The sequence below is a fragment of the Copadichromis virginalis genome, linkage group LG11 (assembly GCF_057382275.1).
Source record: "Copadichromis virginalis isolate Kocher_CV1m ecotype Utaka linkage group LG11, C_Virginalis_male_GT1.1, whole genome shotgun sequence".
In the NCBI taxonomy this organism is placed as follows: Eukaryota; Metazoa; Chordata; class Actinopteri; order Cichliformes; family Cichlidae; genus Copadichromis; species Copadichromis virginalis.
In genome coordinates, this window is record NC_140628.1 from 8,819,419 (window position 1) to 8,834,890 (window position 15,472).

Below are 15,472 nucleotides of genomic sequence, written 5' to 3' on the forward strand. Positions count from 1 at the left end.
TGCTTCTTTGGGGTGCTAAATGCCCACAACTCTCCACTGTGGAGAGTCTGATGATGAAGATTGACAGGATGATGAGGATGAAGAAGACAGGCCTTTCAATGTGCACTGAGGACTTTCACACAGGAGATGGCCACAGGAGCTACACTCTCAAATTTCCCAGCCCTCCCACACCCCTCTGTCAAGCCGTTTATCCGAAACCCTCCGAACTCCAACTAAGACTGATGTCCCATCAGGTTATTAAACCCCACTGATTGTAATTGCATTCCTCAGTTCTCCTATAGGCATTTCCAAGTTTAAAGAAGGTTTACAGTAGGTTGTACATACGCAGTATAAACTGGAGTCTCTGTATCAGTGTCTTTGCTTGACTCTCTGTAACCCCCCCAGGCTCCGGCCAGGGCCGCACAGAGCCTCCATCACTCTAACATGTATAATAGACAGAGTGTGCACAAGACCACGAGAGAGATGATGGTGTTTAGTACTGTAGGCAAGATCATTTTTATCTGCAGAGAAGACCTGTGAAGTTTGTCCTTCACTCGGAACGAGTACCGCTTTCCTCTTTTCTACTGTGAGAGTGTGTACGTGTGTTTGTGTATTTTTTTTTTCTTTTTTTGCAGACTTGATAGACTTTGTTTCATATTTTGTGCTGGGCCAACAAGAACATGTGATATTACGCTACTATGCATAAGCACCCTGATCAGTAGTTTTCATTTTGTGAGGTCTCGCTGAAGGATAGAAAGCGTCCCTCTGCTCCGTTGTCTGTGTTTCGCAGCGGCAACGCCGAGGCCGTCACCGCGCGCTAGCTTAAGGCAGAAATAGAAAAGTAGTCTTAACAAGTATTTGAGTACCGTGTAGATATTTTAAAGTGCATCTCTACATTTGTATAGCAAACCCATGTAGTCCAGAGCGCTCAGTGCTCAATGAACAAACGTCGTGAAATATTAATAATAATTTTTTTTTTTTTAAATCTTTGTTTATTTAAGCTGTGGCGAGATATCGAGCATGCAAACCTTTTTTTCTTTTAATTGCGTGAAGAACAAAGCCGCTTTTTCTTCACTTTTGATGTTTTTAAAGGCAGCATGTTGAACCAGTTGTCGGGTACGGGGGGGTAGACTAACATAGCACATATGCATGTGACTTACACGCATGTGTGTGTTCTTAGTGTGTGTTTATGGATATCAAACAAGACGGTAGCGCTATTCAGCCCTGTGCTCGCTTCTGTGTCGTCAGTGTTATTGACCGAGTGTGGATCGACAAAGCTGACGCGTCTGTAGGTTTACAGAAGAAGCTCTTTAGGTTGACTTCCCTGCACAACATCAGTGAGGCAACTGTAAACAAGCACTAAGCTATCAGAGCTGAGAGCTCCATCATTAAATCACCATCCAATCGTGTCTCCAACACGGCGCCACGTGACACACCGTGAGCAGCGGCCCCACAGTCTCACACGCAGGATAAATATCATAATTTCAATCCGTGCTCCTCTCCTTTGTCTCTCTATTCTTCACTCTGCTTTCAAAGAAAACCTGAAAAGAGAAAAACCAAACTTCTCCACCCCTGAATGTAACCCCGCCCTCCTCCAGGCCCCAGCCGAGCCGTTTCAGTAACTGCAACATGTTCCAATTAGAAAAAGCTTTGAATGTTCAGTATAATAACTGCTGTTTGGTTTTTTTTATGTAAAGAGAAAAAAGATGCAGAGCAACAAACAGAATCACAACTACTGCAATGATACTGTCATAATGTGTCACATTTATTATTTTTTTATGATTTTTTTTTTTTTTAAGAAAAACGCTGTCATGTGGATCGTTTCTGTTAAAACGTAAAGAAAGCATCTTGTGGTCAAGTGCCAAATAAAATAAAAAAAACAGTATTGTATAAATTTATACTGTACAATTGTTCAGCGTTGAACAAAATGTTTGTAATTGTTGCATTTTGTAGGTTTTGTATGGTATATTGTATTTAGTGACTACAGATTTGGAACACAGGATTCTGTTTTCTTCTTTTGGGGTCAAATTCAAAGGCAAGAATTAAATTTACAATATATTGTGTGCAAGTAATCATGTGGTGTTTGCTTAATTGTGGAATATTGTGGAATTAGATGATTAAAGTATTTAGGTTGTTACTTTTTCACCTCAGTGGCATCCTTGACTCACCACTCAAACCAGTGTTCCTACCTGCAAATAACTGTATCTCAGGCACTTTGTTACTGGCAGCCTGTTACCATCTTTAGTTGAGTCAACATAACATTACAAGATATTATTCGAGATAATCACTAATGAGGTGATTCCCAATAAGCTAATAGCAAAATGTTTGGGATATCTTTACACCTCAGAGCTCGAGATTGTTGCACATTCACAACTACCTTTCATTGCAAGGCATCACCAGATGCAATCTTTCTGCAAAGCCTGACTTGGGCTGATTGCAAACACTCTCAGAGACATTGTTGGAGGTTTGGAAAAAATTACTGTCTAATTCATAAACATGTTGCCATCAGTCAATGAGCACAACTTGAGGGGACTCAATTCAACTGGCTGCTAGCTGGTTGAATTCTGGTTATATTCCTAAAGTGCTAATATTGCTGTGCAATGTGATGCAAAGACCACTAGGCAACTGTTAATCATGCTAGCATAGTCAAAAACCTCAGAAACCACTGAGGTGTACACCTGTAGCCAGTATTTTATGATATGACTAAAAATGCCAATGGAGTCACCGATTAAAGATTTCAGTCTGAACTGAAGTGAGAGATCATCAATATTCTGATACACAGTCACATCACTAGCATGACTACAATTACATACAATTTTTGACCCAAACTGCTCTTTCTAGGACTGTCTATACCATTTCCAGCATCCACTGAAAACTACTCCGTTCAGCTTCCTGTCACAGTTAACCTGTCACACTGGCAGAAGCTCGTTGATCCTGTTGTATAATGTTGCTTCCAGCTGACCTGAGGTCTCCTCAAGGCAGGTACTACTTTACAGAGTTTCTTTAAGGAGGGTTAATAAACTCTGAAATATGGCTTAGGTTTGTATGTTAACAAACACAGAAAAGACTTTTGCAAAGTTACAAGTGCATACTCTAAATCAGCCCAGTGAGCTCCTTTTAGCCTGTAAGTGACACGTCGTAATAGCTGCAGTTTCAAATCCTTAACATGTGAAAGGAAACCTTACATATAGACACATCCCTGGATCAGTTAGTTTCCAAGTACACTGTTTGAAACCACTGTGTACATTTTGACAATAGAAATGTACGACTTTTGTGTAACTCATTAACAATATTTTTTTTTGTGCTACATTTTAAAAACCTTAGACTTAGGAAGTTAAAGAATGTGACTGCTTACATTCATTTTAAGGTCATGCTCAGCCTTTTTTATACAGACACCAATTTTTACCATATAATTGCACTATTACCAAACAAAAGTATAATTAACCTGTAAAAATCAATGTGACCTTTGTGCATAATTAAGTATGTTAATTTGAAATGACCAAAATGTGTTGTGTTAGGTTACAGTGATCACAACAAAGATCATTCAATTAAAAAAATAAATGAATCAATGACTCCATCCTACCTGACTGCCTCAGGATCCGTTTGGGGTTTGTTTTTGTTAGTTTGTTTTAATGGTACAGTAACATTAATACACGTACTGTAGATGTGCACTGGTAACCAGTATATGCGTTTGAATGAAAAAGACATGAATAGGATGTGTATGAATATGTATGGTGTTTTCCAATTCTTTTTCCAAAAGGCTTTTAAGCAGTGCAGTGTGAACGCTATTGATTATGGTAAACCAGTGTTGTAATAAATTGGCTACACAGGTGTACATATTAGATACTGACTTACATTTCCACTCCTGTAATTACAAATATTTAAATCAATTAACATCTTAAGTTATTCCATTTCCCCTCAGTTTCTAATTTGGGAGTGTTTATCTCAAGGCTAAGCCGTGGATGGAAGTCAACTGTCTGAAGTGATTTCCTATGAAAATTTCACAAATTACAAACCCTTAAATTACCATGATGGTAAGCAGATAAGATAAAGGTGAGATAATTCACCTCTATTGGACACGTCATCTTCATTACAGTGTGAACAGGCAACGGAGCAACAACATCAATTGTGATCAGGCCCTTCTACATGTTCAAATTCCAAAGACTTTGAAAACCATGTTCAGGACCTAAAGTTGATCCATCAGTGCGATCTGTCCAAACTGTAATACAGAACATTACATAGAGGCGTCATTTCTCCATTTCACAGCGCCATGTGAGAGTGTTAAAATATGCCTATTAGAAAGCTGTTTTGACATAAAATGAATAACAGCTAGAAGATGAGTCTGGTATTAAAACGCAGTTTAAAGGACACCGGTACAACTTGCTCTGACCTATCCCACGTGAGAAGTTCGCTTACGAATGTTTACTCAATGGCCTTCTTAAAGTTTTCCCCAGAGAATTATCAGAAAACTGATTCAAAATGCAGAACACCAGTGCTCATTTCTGTTAAGATACTAAATTCATGCAGTTTTGCCATCCGAACTATGATGTAGCCAATCAGAGGGCTGCTCATAGCATGTGTGATTTTGCCTTCATATTGTGACACTTGGGATGGGTGTAAAACTGATTTGGTAACAGTTTTTAACATATCTCGGATGTCTATTTTATCGGTGGAGTTCCTAAATGTTATATTTACATAAATGAGACGGGGAAACCTGAAAACATCACACTTCAGGTGACAGTTGTAGCCACTGTTGAGCTGTAAAAACGCACGCTGTAGATTTTGGCAGAAGCAGAAAGAAGTGACTTTATAGAAAACTATTTTTTTATTTGCACATCGTAAAAATTGTACTTCACTGCATGTGAAGTATATGAAGGATACAGGCAGACGCACCGAGCTGGAACAGGATCGCGCCGCTGCTGTGCTCTGATCGGCTGCTGCAGCCTCAAAGGAGTAAACGGATAGAGCGGCTGGGCCCTGCGAGTCCCTAACGAATGTCATAAATACTAATGACTGCAGTCTCTTTAGTGAGAGGAAAAGCAATTAACACACACACACACACACACACACACACACACACACAGGAAGCAGAACAATTTAACAAGAGCAATTTAGACCAGAAGTCCTGTTCTATAACGGTGCCTCAATCTAATTATAGATCCCAGGACAGTGGCATGTAGTTACAATCTGGGATAAATAACTGTTATTTTTTCACTGGCACCAACAGGAAACATTTAGCATGCAGTAAAAATATAACCAATCAAAAAATGATAACATAATGGATGCTAATAAGAGTTAAAGTACCATCACTTCAGATTAAAGTCGAGACATGTCTAAAATTGATTAGGAAGGTAGCAAGCAAAGAGCAGTGCCACGCGACTCAAAGGTGTTGCAAAGGCTTTTCAAATGCCCGTCACGTCATTTCAAAGTTTCGATCACAGGAGGAAGTACAGGGAGGATAACAGAAGGTGCAGGAGAAGCCCGGAGCAGTGCTCTGTGCTGTTAATCTGTTATGACGTCTTCTTCCTGACACCACAGAGAGCTGCTGCTGTCTTTGTGTGGACCGGGATGAATCCTGTTTTTAGTGACAGCTGGCAAAAAGGGTTCACAACTGCATTCCTGCCAGCTGGTAAGGTTGCTAGGAAAGATCAAAAGATTTTTCCTAACCTAAAAACAAATCCACAAGTTTTCAACGTTTGCTGAGCCTGTGTCCCCAGAGCCAAGGGCCAATGTTCAAAATGATCCATGCAGGACAGGAAAGCCTGCAGAGACTCCCGTGTGATTTCAAAGAACAGTTTGGCTCCAGCATACAACACTGATAACAGCGTTCATGAGTCTGTGCACATGAAATGGATAAAGAGTCACCAAGCACTGATCAACCTCCGTCTGGAGCATAATGAGTATGACAGTGCAGGGGTTAGTAGCCATCAGATCTCCGACAGAGTCACACGCCAGGAGTCTGCTGAGCTCTCGATAGCCAGGATGAAGGTGTCCTCATTGGAGTATTGCTGGATGATGTTGTCATCCATGTTCACCAGGAGCCTGGGAAAGACAGTAAACACATTTAACGGTAATAACTGATCTGGTCAGCTCATGTCTCTATTGCAAATTGATTTCTACATACATGATCCCTCGGCTGTTCTTCACACGGCTTCCCTACAACTTCATTTAATTTCAAAGTTTTGTCCTGAAGTTTGGTTTATGCTAAAATATGCCTTCTAAATGTAAGACGGGCATATTTATTCATCTCTTCTTCTCCTCGTTAGCAAGGGTTACTGACACTGGTTGGCATGTAAAGCTACCTTAAGCCAACAAGCAAACAGACATGGAAGCAAGTGAAAAGCAGAAGAAACTGTTTTTATTGAGTTGGACTCACCCTTTTTTGCTTTTTTGGTAAACCTTGGCTATCTTTTCAACAGGCACCGCATATTTCTCAGAGATCTGTGAAGACAAAGTAGATGTTAACAAAACTGAATCTCTCTCTCTCTCCCCATTTATACATGCATGAATTCAATTCTTGCAACTATTCCGGTTTCAGAAAAGTGTAAGATGTAAGAAGGATCAGAAATAACTACTTCTCACATCTTCAGTCTCAGAAAACACTTTCCTGATGAGTTTATGGTCTCAATCCCTAGTTTCACATCTTAAAGCGAAGAACATTACTAGCCAAAAGGAGGATAAAGCACAGGTCTATCTTGCGACTGTTGGATCCACTGCTCATTTTGTGACGTCTGGTTTGAAGAAGCTAACAAGGTAACAACCAAGATGCTCCAGATGATGCTTCAAAAACAGGGCTTTGCAAACCAACAGGTCACATTAGCTTTGACCCATCTACAAACCGTTTGGCAGTGAACTATTGGTTTGTAGAAGTAATGACTTCTGTTTTGTAAGCAATGTATTCTCAGTACTCACAGCCTCCATCAGAGCTTTGAGGGTTGGGCTGCGCAGCATCAGAGCATCAAACACTTCATCACACTCCTTCCTCACATATAGTAGAACTGGAAAAGTCAAGGTATAGGAAGACAATATTAGGTCAAACCACGACACCAACAAGGACAAGAACTCTTAATGAGAAATAAGTTACCTTTTCTTTCTGGTTCCACTCTGGACTTCTTTAGTGCAGGTGGACAGAGGTCTTCCTGGCCAACACATGAAACCCTCTTCATTAAAACACCTCTGATGAACACACATGCAGAAACACGTGTCATTTTATGGGAATGCTCTTGGTTCCCTGACATGTAACAGTTTGTTTCTTCTAAGGTAGAAACAAGGATAAAAACAAAATTAGCCTTTGTCCAACCTTCTGTAATCTTCTCACCATGGAGAGACCCTCAACAATAAACTCAAGGTCTAAGCGTGTGGAGCAGTGTGCACTAACACAAAGCCACTGTGGGACTCACCCATTTCGATCAACTTCTTCAGTGTTGAAAGCAAACACCTGCAAACAAAATAAAAAAAAACAAAACAAAAAAAAAAAACATTATGTCAATTCTGTCTTCACTAAAATGTCAAAACGAATGTGTGTGTGTGTGTGTGTGTGTGTGTGTGTGTGTGTGTGTGTGTGTGTGTGTGTGTATTGGAAAGAGCGTGGTCCCTCACCTGCCCCGCTCTCTGCAGGTTTCCAAAGTGGACGTCTGGAATGAAGAGAACGGGCTGGGAGTCCAGGTCTCCAATGCTTTTGAACAGTGCACTTTCAGCACTCTTTATCGTGGTCAACCCCGAGCTGCCATTTTTCCCTAATCCAGAGGCAGTGTGAACTTAACATCTGTTGCCAAGCGACAACTTCAAGTACAGAATTGATTACATTTGCAAACCTTTTTAAGTCTCAGTGTCCTAAGGTCAAGGATTTGTAACCTTGTTTCAGTGGATTTTAAAACAAAATGAACAATTTTATTTCTGTAAATAAATTGTAATCACGTCTTAGCAACAAACAAAACCAAAAAAAGGTTTCACCTTTCATACTCTTCCTGAGCTGCTTTTTTTCCTCGTCGCGAAGCTTCCTCTCAGCACCCTGCAAACAGAAAAAAATGTCAGAATATGTTAAAAACAGGTTAAAAAGGTTTATCCAATTCCATGTTATTAGCTCACCGTTGAGCACATGTGCTAGCAGGCTTCTTTACCTTGTCACAGAAGACCTTAATCTGAGTATAGGCTCTGTGGATTGGCCTGCTGCCACAGCCGTTGTTGTAGCTGTACGTGTCGATCTGAATAATCATAGGCATCCCCTTCACACCCTTCTGAGAGGAGAAGTCTGTGCTCAGACAGTTCACAGAGATAAAGACCTAGGAAGCAACAAAAAAAGAAATAAAAACAAAACATTCAGTTTTTTAAATTTTGTGACTTAAACTGAAGCAGAGATGATGATCATATAACATTGCTAAATCCATGCCATGCAGGGCAGGAACAAGAAGCAAGAACACCCAGACCTCCCTCTCCCCACCTTCTCCAGCTCATCTGGGAAAACATGTTCCCAGGCCAGCTGAGAGATGCAATCTCTTCAGGGTGTCATGAGTCTGCCCAGGAGGCCTTTGTCTAGTGAGACATGCCCAAAACAACTCACACAAAAGGCATCCTTGTCAGATGCCCAATCACCTTGATTTGCTCTTTTTGATGCAGAGGAGCAGCTCTACTCTGAGCACCTCTCAAATGACTACACTCTTCACCCTATCTCAAAGGGAGAGGCTAGCCACCCTTCAGAGAAATCTCATTTCCACTGCTTGTATCCGCGACCTAATTTTTTTGGTCACTACACAGAACTCATTATCATAGGTGAGGACAGTAACGTAGACTGACAGCTTCGCTCTGACGTTTCGCTCTGTCTTTAACACAAAGGGACAAGGCAATATCTGCAACACTGCAGCCGCTGCCCCAATCTGTCTGTCTGTCTCCCACTCCCTTGTCCCCTCCCTCGTGAACAAGACCCCAAGTTACTTAAACTCCTCCACTTGGGGCAAAAACTCATCCCTGACCCAAAGAGGACACTCCTCACTTTTCTGGCAGAGAAAGTATCCAATTAGTAGGGGTGCAACAATACACAAAATTCACGGTTCGGTTCGATACTTTGGTGTCACGGTTCGATATTTTTTCGATACAAAAAAAATGTTCATGCCTTTTTAATTTGTCATTTATTAAATTTTCACGGCACATTCCGCACCACATCTCTGTGCGTTCATCATTTGTTTGAAGCCAGCTCACCTCCTGCAACTACTTTTCCGAGAATACATGCTTCTTTTGTGGTTCGGACTCCTTCTGACATTTCTTTGGAGGTGGAGGAACATCACAGTAATTGCTTAAAGGAGCTTGCTTCTTCGACATCTTTAAGAGTTCTAAACAAATGTCTGTCCTCCTCCTGAAAATCTTATTTATTTATTTATTAACCTTTATTTAACCAGGAAGATCCCATTGAGATTAAAAACCTCTTTTTCAAGGGAGACCTGGCCAAGATAGGCAGCAGCAGATGTCTCACAGTTACAGAAATTACTCAAACACAGGCAGCAACAACACACATGCAACAATAAGTGAAAGAATACAAATAAAATAAAAATAAAATTCAATAAAATTCAAATAAAATAAAAAGTCAGTTAAAATGACAATCAATCTAATTGAAACAGTTGCATGTTATGGACTTGGCCTCAAGGATTCGTAGTTTAGATTTAAAATCACTTAATGAAATGAATTCAGTCATTTTCCATTCCTTCTGCAGTTTGTTCCAGGCCGAGGGTGCTAAATGGACAAAAGCTCTTTTACCAAGTTCAGTTCGGGCAAATGGAACAGAAAGCAACAAGTAACCATGCGGACGAAGAGAATACCGACCAGCATGTTTCATTACAAGCAGGGAACATATATAAGAAGGCAGCAACCCAAGTATCGCCTTATATATAAAACTGTATAAATGAGAGTTCCTCCGACTTACCAAAGCAGGCCATCCTACCTGAGAGTATAACTCACAGTGGTGAGTCTGAAATTTACGGTTAGTGATGAACCTCAGAGAAGCATGATACAAAGAATCAACCATTCGAAGACATTGAGCAGAAGCATTCATATATAGAATATCACCATAATCCAGCACAGGCAAGAATGTTGCAGCAACAAGCCGCTTCTTTGTATTAAAAGAGAAACACAACTTATTTTGAAAATAAAATCTCAATTTTAACTTCAGGTTTTTCACAAGATTCTCTACATGTGGTTTGAAGGTAAGCGAGTCATCAATTAAGATTCCCAGATATTTATAGGTGTGAACCAACTCTATTTTATTACCTTCAAGAGTTGTTACTGATGGGATTGTTTGGGCTCGTCTCCTTGATTTAGAAAACAACATGAGCTTTGTTTTGTCTGCGTTGAGAACAAGTTTAAGCTGATGTAATGAGTGCTGGACAGCAGAAAAGGCTTTCTGCAAGGAGTCGATGGCTTGGACAAGAGTTGAACCACAGCTGTAAATAACTGTATCATCAGCATAGAAGTGCTGATGATACAGCACTTCTATGCTGATGTATGCAAACACGCGTTGCAACTTCATATCTTGTGCCCGTTTTTTATTTTGACAGCGAATGCGCACCTGCGGACCACTTATGTGCAGCCCTGGTTATTTCGCTTGTCATATTGCAGCCACAGAAATTCTTTTGTCCATGAAACCATAAAGCTGCACTTTCTTTTTGCCTTATAGTCTGATTTGTCATAACTTTTCCGTTTTGTGGTAAGCTTTTCTTTGGCTGTCACTTCTTCACCCTGACCTGTCTTATTTGGCTCAGCAGAACTAAAATATTGTGGCGAGCTCAGACAAGGAGGAGACGGAGGTATCGTTTGGTCTTGCTTCCCGTGAGCTAGCCAGGGAGCACAGCCGTTTATTGACATCTGCAGAAGAACACTGCCGCTAGCTAACTGCTCAGCGCGGCAACAGCACAGCAACAACAACAACAACACCACCACCACACAGGGCGCCCTCTGACCCCGGAAGGACACACCGTCGCAGTGAGAGGGCGTCACCCGTCACTATGGCAACATAAACAAAACATAACTGTACAAACAGAACCCCGAACAGCCCTGACCCGCTACATAGCCCCCAACTAAGGGGTCAGTCGTCCCCGACGACCCCATTACCCCACACAAAGTCCTGCAAATGTCCAGGTGCCTTCTTTTGGCGCACCGGCCGGTCACAACCGGCGGGGGAAAAGTCACTCGGGTCAGAACATGGGGTGCCACCATCATCCCACTTCTGACACCAATGTGGCGAGCTCAGACAAGGAGGAGACAGAGGTATCGTTTGGTCTTGCTTCCCGTGAGCTAGCCAGGGAGCACAGCCGTTTATTGACATCTGCAGAAGAACACTGCCGCTAGCTAACTGCTCAGCGGCAACAGCACAGCAGCAACAACAACAACACCACCACCACCACACAGGGCACCCTCTGACCCCGGAAGGACACACCGTCGCAGCGAGAGGGTGTCAACCGTCACTACGGCAACATAAACAAAACATAACTGTACAAACAGAACCCTGAACAGCCCTGACCCTCTACATAGCCCCCACCTAAGGGGTCAGTCGTCCCCGACGACCTCATTACCCCATACAAAGTCCTGCAAATGTCCAGGGCCCTATTTCAGGAAGCCGGTTTAGAAAACTCAGAGTGAAAAACGATACTCAGGGTTGAGTAACCCCGAACTGTCCAACTCGGAATATTCGGTTTCAGAAAGGCTGATAACAATTAGTTCAGTCAACGCGGAGTTGCTTTAACCCCAAGTTAAGCGCGCACACGAGGATACATAAAGCCCTGATTAGTGGAGCACAGATTAAGCGAGTCACCATGGAGACGGAGGGAAAGAAGGCGCGGTCAATGTATTTTACAGCGCTTGAGGCCGAAATTCTGATGGCAGCATATGCCGATAACATGCAAATTTTGCGGAAAAAAAGTAACACAGGCTCAGCTGCAAAAGAAAGGGAGCATGCATGGCAAAATATAGCCGACAGAGTCAATGCGTGAGTGTTAATTTAAACATTGATCTAGGGATTTCCACCCATTTAACACGTTATTTTATTATATTTTATTTTTTTATTTCATACATTTTATTTTGTGATGTGATGTGAGCGCAGGTGCAACCCAACAGGCCCCAAACGTTCCTGGCAGCAAGTAAAAATGAAATATAAAAATATAGTCCAAACAGGTAAGGTGTAATTGTATTATGAGCCATAGTGCTTGGTCTGTTTGTCCGATGTAAATCAATTGCAGTTAGAGGCTACATTAATTTTCTTTCTGTAAGCACTTATTGAAATTATCTGAGCACATTACAAGTACATATTTGCTTACTCTGTGTGCTCAAATGTGACCCGTTATAGCCAACAGAAAAAAAAGCGGAGGCCCGAAAAACAGGTGGGGGTCCTCCACCACCACCACTCACAGAGGCTGAGCAGTTGGCTTCCACATTTGTGATAATGTTGGCAGCATCACATATGATCTTCACAGTGCAGAGAACACAAATTAGCATCCATTACTATAATGAAATAATTTGTCAGTTTGAAATGCTACAGGGAACTATGTACCTGTACATTAATGCTGTGGAAAGACTTCCTGTTCACATAGTCTCCTTCATTTACTGAAGGAGCAATGATTGGAATGTGAGTGCCATCTATACAGCCAATCACGCCTGGGAACCGTGAGAATAAATGTAAAATTTAAGTAGTAGTTCAAGTATCACCACATCATGAATTAAGTTTCGTTCATCCTGATACCTGCAATTTTGTGGCATCCCTCTTTGATAAATCTTGTGCGTCTATGACCGGGGAACACCACAAACGAGTACAGGAGACGTTTCAGTGCAACTGTAACATTCCTGACTGCCCGACAGACGGTAGCCTTGGAAACGTGCTCAGCGTCACCAATATTATACAGAAAGCTCGCGTTTGCAAAAAAACGAAGTGCAATACAAATAATATGTACAGAACTGAGAGAATGTCCACGATGTGTCACATGAGCAATATTAGGCCTGAGGATGTTATTCAAATAAATTATAGATTGTGCTGAAAAACGGTAACGTTCACACAGAAAATCATCAGGAAATGATAAAATGTCCAAACGCGCTCTAATCACTCTCTCCCGGCGGAGAGCTCTGCGGAGAATTTGGGCTTCAACATCTACTGGCTCTTCAAGGAAGGGGCACGCCATGTCTGACACTTCCTACTGTCAGGTTTCCGACACAGAGGCGGAGAAAGTCAGGGTTAGTTGAAGTAAACCTGCTAGGGGGCGGGTTAGCTTCACGGAGTGTGTCGTCATAGTAACTCACTCAGGATTAATCTAAACTCGCTTTGTGAAACCGAAAACCCAGAGTTTCCGTTAACTCAGGGTATACTTACTCAGAGTTTGCACTAAACCGGCTTCCTGAAATAGGGCCCGGGGCCCTGTTTCAGGAAGCCGGTTTAGAAAACTCAGAGTTAAAAATGATACGCAGGGTTGAGTAACCCCGAACTGTCCAACTCGGAATATTCGGTTTCAGAAAGGCTGATAACAATTAGTTCAATCAACGCGGAGTTGCTTTAACCCCAAGTGAAGCGCGCGGACGAGGATACATAAAGCCCTGATAAGCGGAGCACAGATTAAGCGAGTCACCATGGAGACGGAGGGAAAGAAGGCGCGGTCAATGTATTTCACAGCGCTTGAGGCCGAAATTCTGATGGCAGCATATGCCGATAACATGCAAATTTCTCAGAAAAAAAGTAACACAGCCTCAGCTGCAAAACAAAGGGAGCATGCATGGCAAAACATAGCCGACAGAGTCAATGCGTGAGTGTTAATATAAACATTGATCTAGGGATTTCCACCCATTTAACACGTTATTTTATCATATGTTATTTTATTTGTTATTTTATACATTTTATTTTGTGATGTGATGTGAGCGCAGGTGCAACCCAACAGGCCCCAAACGTTCCTGGCAGCAAGTAAAAATGAAATATAAAAATATAGTCCAAACAGGTGAGGTGTAATTGTATTATGAGCCATAGTGCTTGGTCTGTTTGTCCTATGTAAATCAATTGCAGTTAGAGGCTACATTAATTTTCTTTCTGTAATTATTGAAATTATTGAAATTATTGAAATTATCTGAGCACATTACAAGTACATATTTGCTTACTCTGTATGCTCAAATGTGACCCCGTTATAGCCAACAGAAAAAAAGCGGAGGCCCGAAAAACAGGTGGGGGTCCTCCACCACTCACAGAGGCTGAGCAGTTGGCCCTCAGCCAAAACAGTGGGCGCCCTGTGGCCGAAGGCATCTCTGCGGGGACATCCTCTGAGTCAATAACCCCGCAAGACACAAGTGCCTACATAGGGGGTAAATTCAAAATAATACATGATGTGCATACATCCTTTCTTCACAGTCACCTTTGCAGTGCTACTCATTCATTTGATAAACTCTTTACCATAATGGATTATTTTGTAGTGAAGTTATTTTCCTACTGATTTTGCCTTCCCTCAGTCTTGGTTGTCTTTGAGAGCATAATGACAATGAAGTGTAAGGTGATTGGTATGTTTGTTAATTGCCATTTGGTCCCTTGTAAGTTATAAGTGACCTGTATAAACCTCATATGCTATCAGTTGATGGTGGTGGTGTACTGCATCTGGTGCAGCCTCCTGTTGAGCCAGACCAACATGCAGTTGTGAGTAATACTCCACAGATTATATGAGTTTACAGTAGAACAGCAATGTTGTTAACTTCTTTACTACAGGAAAATAATGAAGAAACATTGACAGCTGTTACAGAGGAGGAAGCAACAGAGACACTTTATGAGGTTTACATCTTTTAATACTTTGTGTACAGGAAACACAGGCGACCAATAAAGCCAGTTGAACAAAAAATCTGTTTATTCCTCTTTCAACATGTTGAGGTGATGGGTCAAAGGAAATGATTGTGACATATGGTGTCTCTGACTGCGCTTCCATCTTGTATGTCCGTGGGAGGGTCAGGATGTTCATGGTTTGGATCACTGCTGATGTTTGGTTCAGAAGGACAGTGTTCTCCTCTAATTGTGGCAATGTTGTGAAGAATCACACATGCCACAATAATGTCACGTGCCCTTTCTGGGGTGACCCTGAGTCTTTGCAGGCACTGGAACCGGGCCTTAAGCATTCCGATAGTCATTTCAATTCTGGCTCTTGTCCTGCAATTAGCCAGATTATATCGCTGCTGTGGGCCCGGTTCAGGGTCAGGGTAAGGGGTAAGCAAATAGGGTAAACATGGATACCCCCTATCACCAAGCAAGTAGCCAGTGAACTCTCCTAAGACAGAAGGATACACTTCAGTTCAAATGTCCCTGAAGCAATTGGTCTTTATATATTTTAAAGTATTCTCAACTCACCATGTCCAAATTTTGTGCTCAGTGTACATTCACGGAATATTTGTGAGTCATGGACAGCGCCTGGCCACTTGGCTTCCACATTTGTGATAATGTTGGCAGCATCACATATGATCTTCACAGTGCAGAGAACACAAATTAGCATCCATTACTATA

The 15,472-nt window shown here is 41.7% G+C and overlaps 2 protein-coding genes and 1 long non-coding RNA gene across 5 annotated transcripts in view; 1 reads left to right on the forward strand and 2 right to left on the reverse strand.

The window, feature by feature from the left end:
* The window catches only part of ncalda (neurocalcin delta a), a 68,095-nt gene extending 65,971 nt beyond the window's left edge, over nucleotides 1-2,124 (forward strand). For all 3 annotated transcript variants that reach the window (XM_085472970.1, XM_085472971.1, XM_085472969.1), the window contains one exon: nucleotides 1-2,124. The gene's annotated coding sequence lies outside the window, so the exon portion shown is untranslated.
* LOC146698031 (grainyhead-like protein 2 homolog) overlaps nucleotides 1,074-15,472 on the reverse strand; it is a 27,409-nt gene continuing 13,010 nt past the window's right edge. Inside the window, exons 9-16 of the mRNA XM_085472967.1 lie at nucleotides 8,100-8,261; nucleotides 7,933-7,990; nucleotides 7,579-7,715; nucleotides 7,380-7,417; nucleotides 7,064-7,155; nucleotides 6,892-6,977; nucleotides 6,356-6,420; nucleotides 1,074-6,021 (exon numbers count right to left, since the gene is read on the reverse strand). Of these exons, the coding sequence (XP_085329093.1) occupies nucleotides 5,907-6,021; nucleotides 6,356-6,420; nucleotides 6,892-6,977; nucleotides 7,064-7,155; nucleotides 7,380-7,417; nucleotides 7,579-7,715; nucleotides 7,933-7,990; nucleotides 8,100-8,261 (753 nt within the window). The 3' untranslated portion in view covers nucleotides 1,074-5,906. The remainder of the gene's footprint in view (nucleotides 6,022-6,355; nucleotides 6,421-6,891; nucleotides 6,978-7,063; nucleotides 7,156-7,379; nucleotides 7,418-7,578; nucleotides 7,716-7,932; nucleotides 7,991-8,099; nucleotides 8,262-15,472) is intronic.
* The window catches only part of LOC146698032 (uncharacterized), a 2,068-nt gene continuing 1,352 nt past the window's right edge, over nucleotides 14,757-15,472 (reverse strand). The window contains exons 2-3 of the long non-coding RNA XR_014922974.1: nucleotides 15,320-15,431; nucleotides 14,757-15,239 (exon numbers count right to left, since the gene is read on the reverse strand). This is a non-coding gene — a long non-coding RNA (uncharacterized LOC146698032). The remainder of the gene's footprint in view (nucleotides 15,240-15,319; nucleotides 15,432-15,472) is intronic.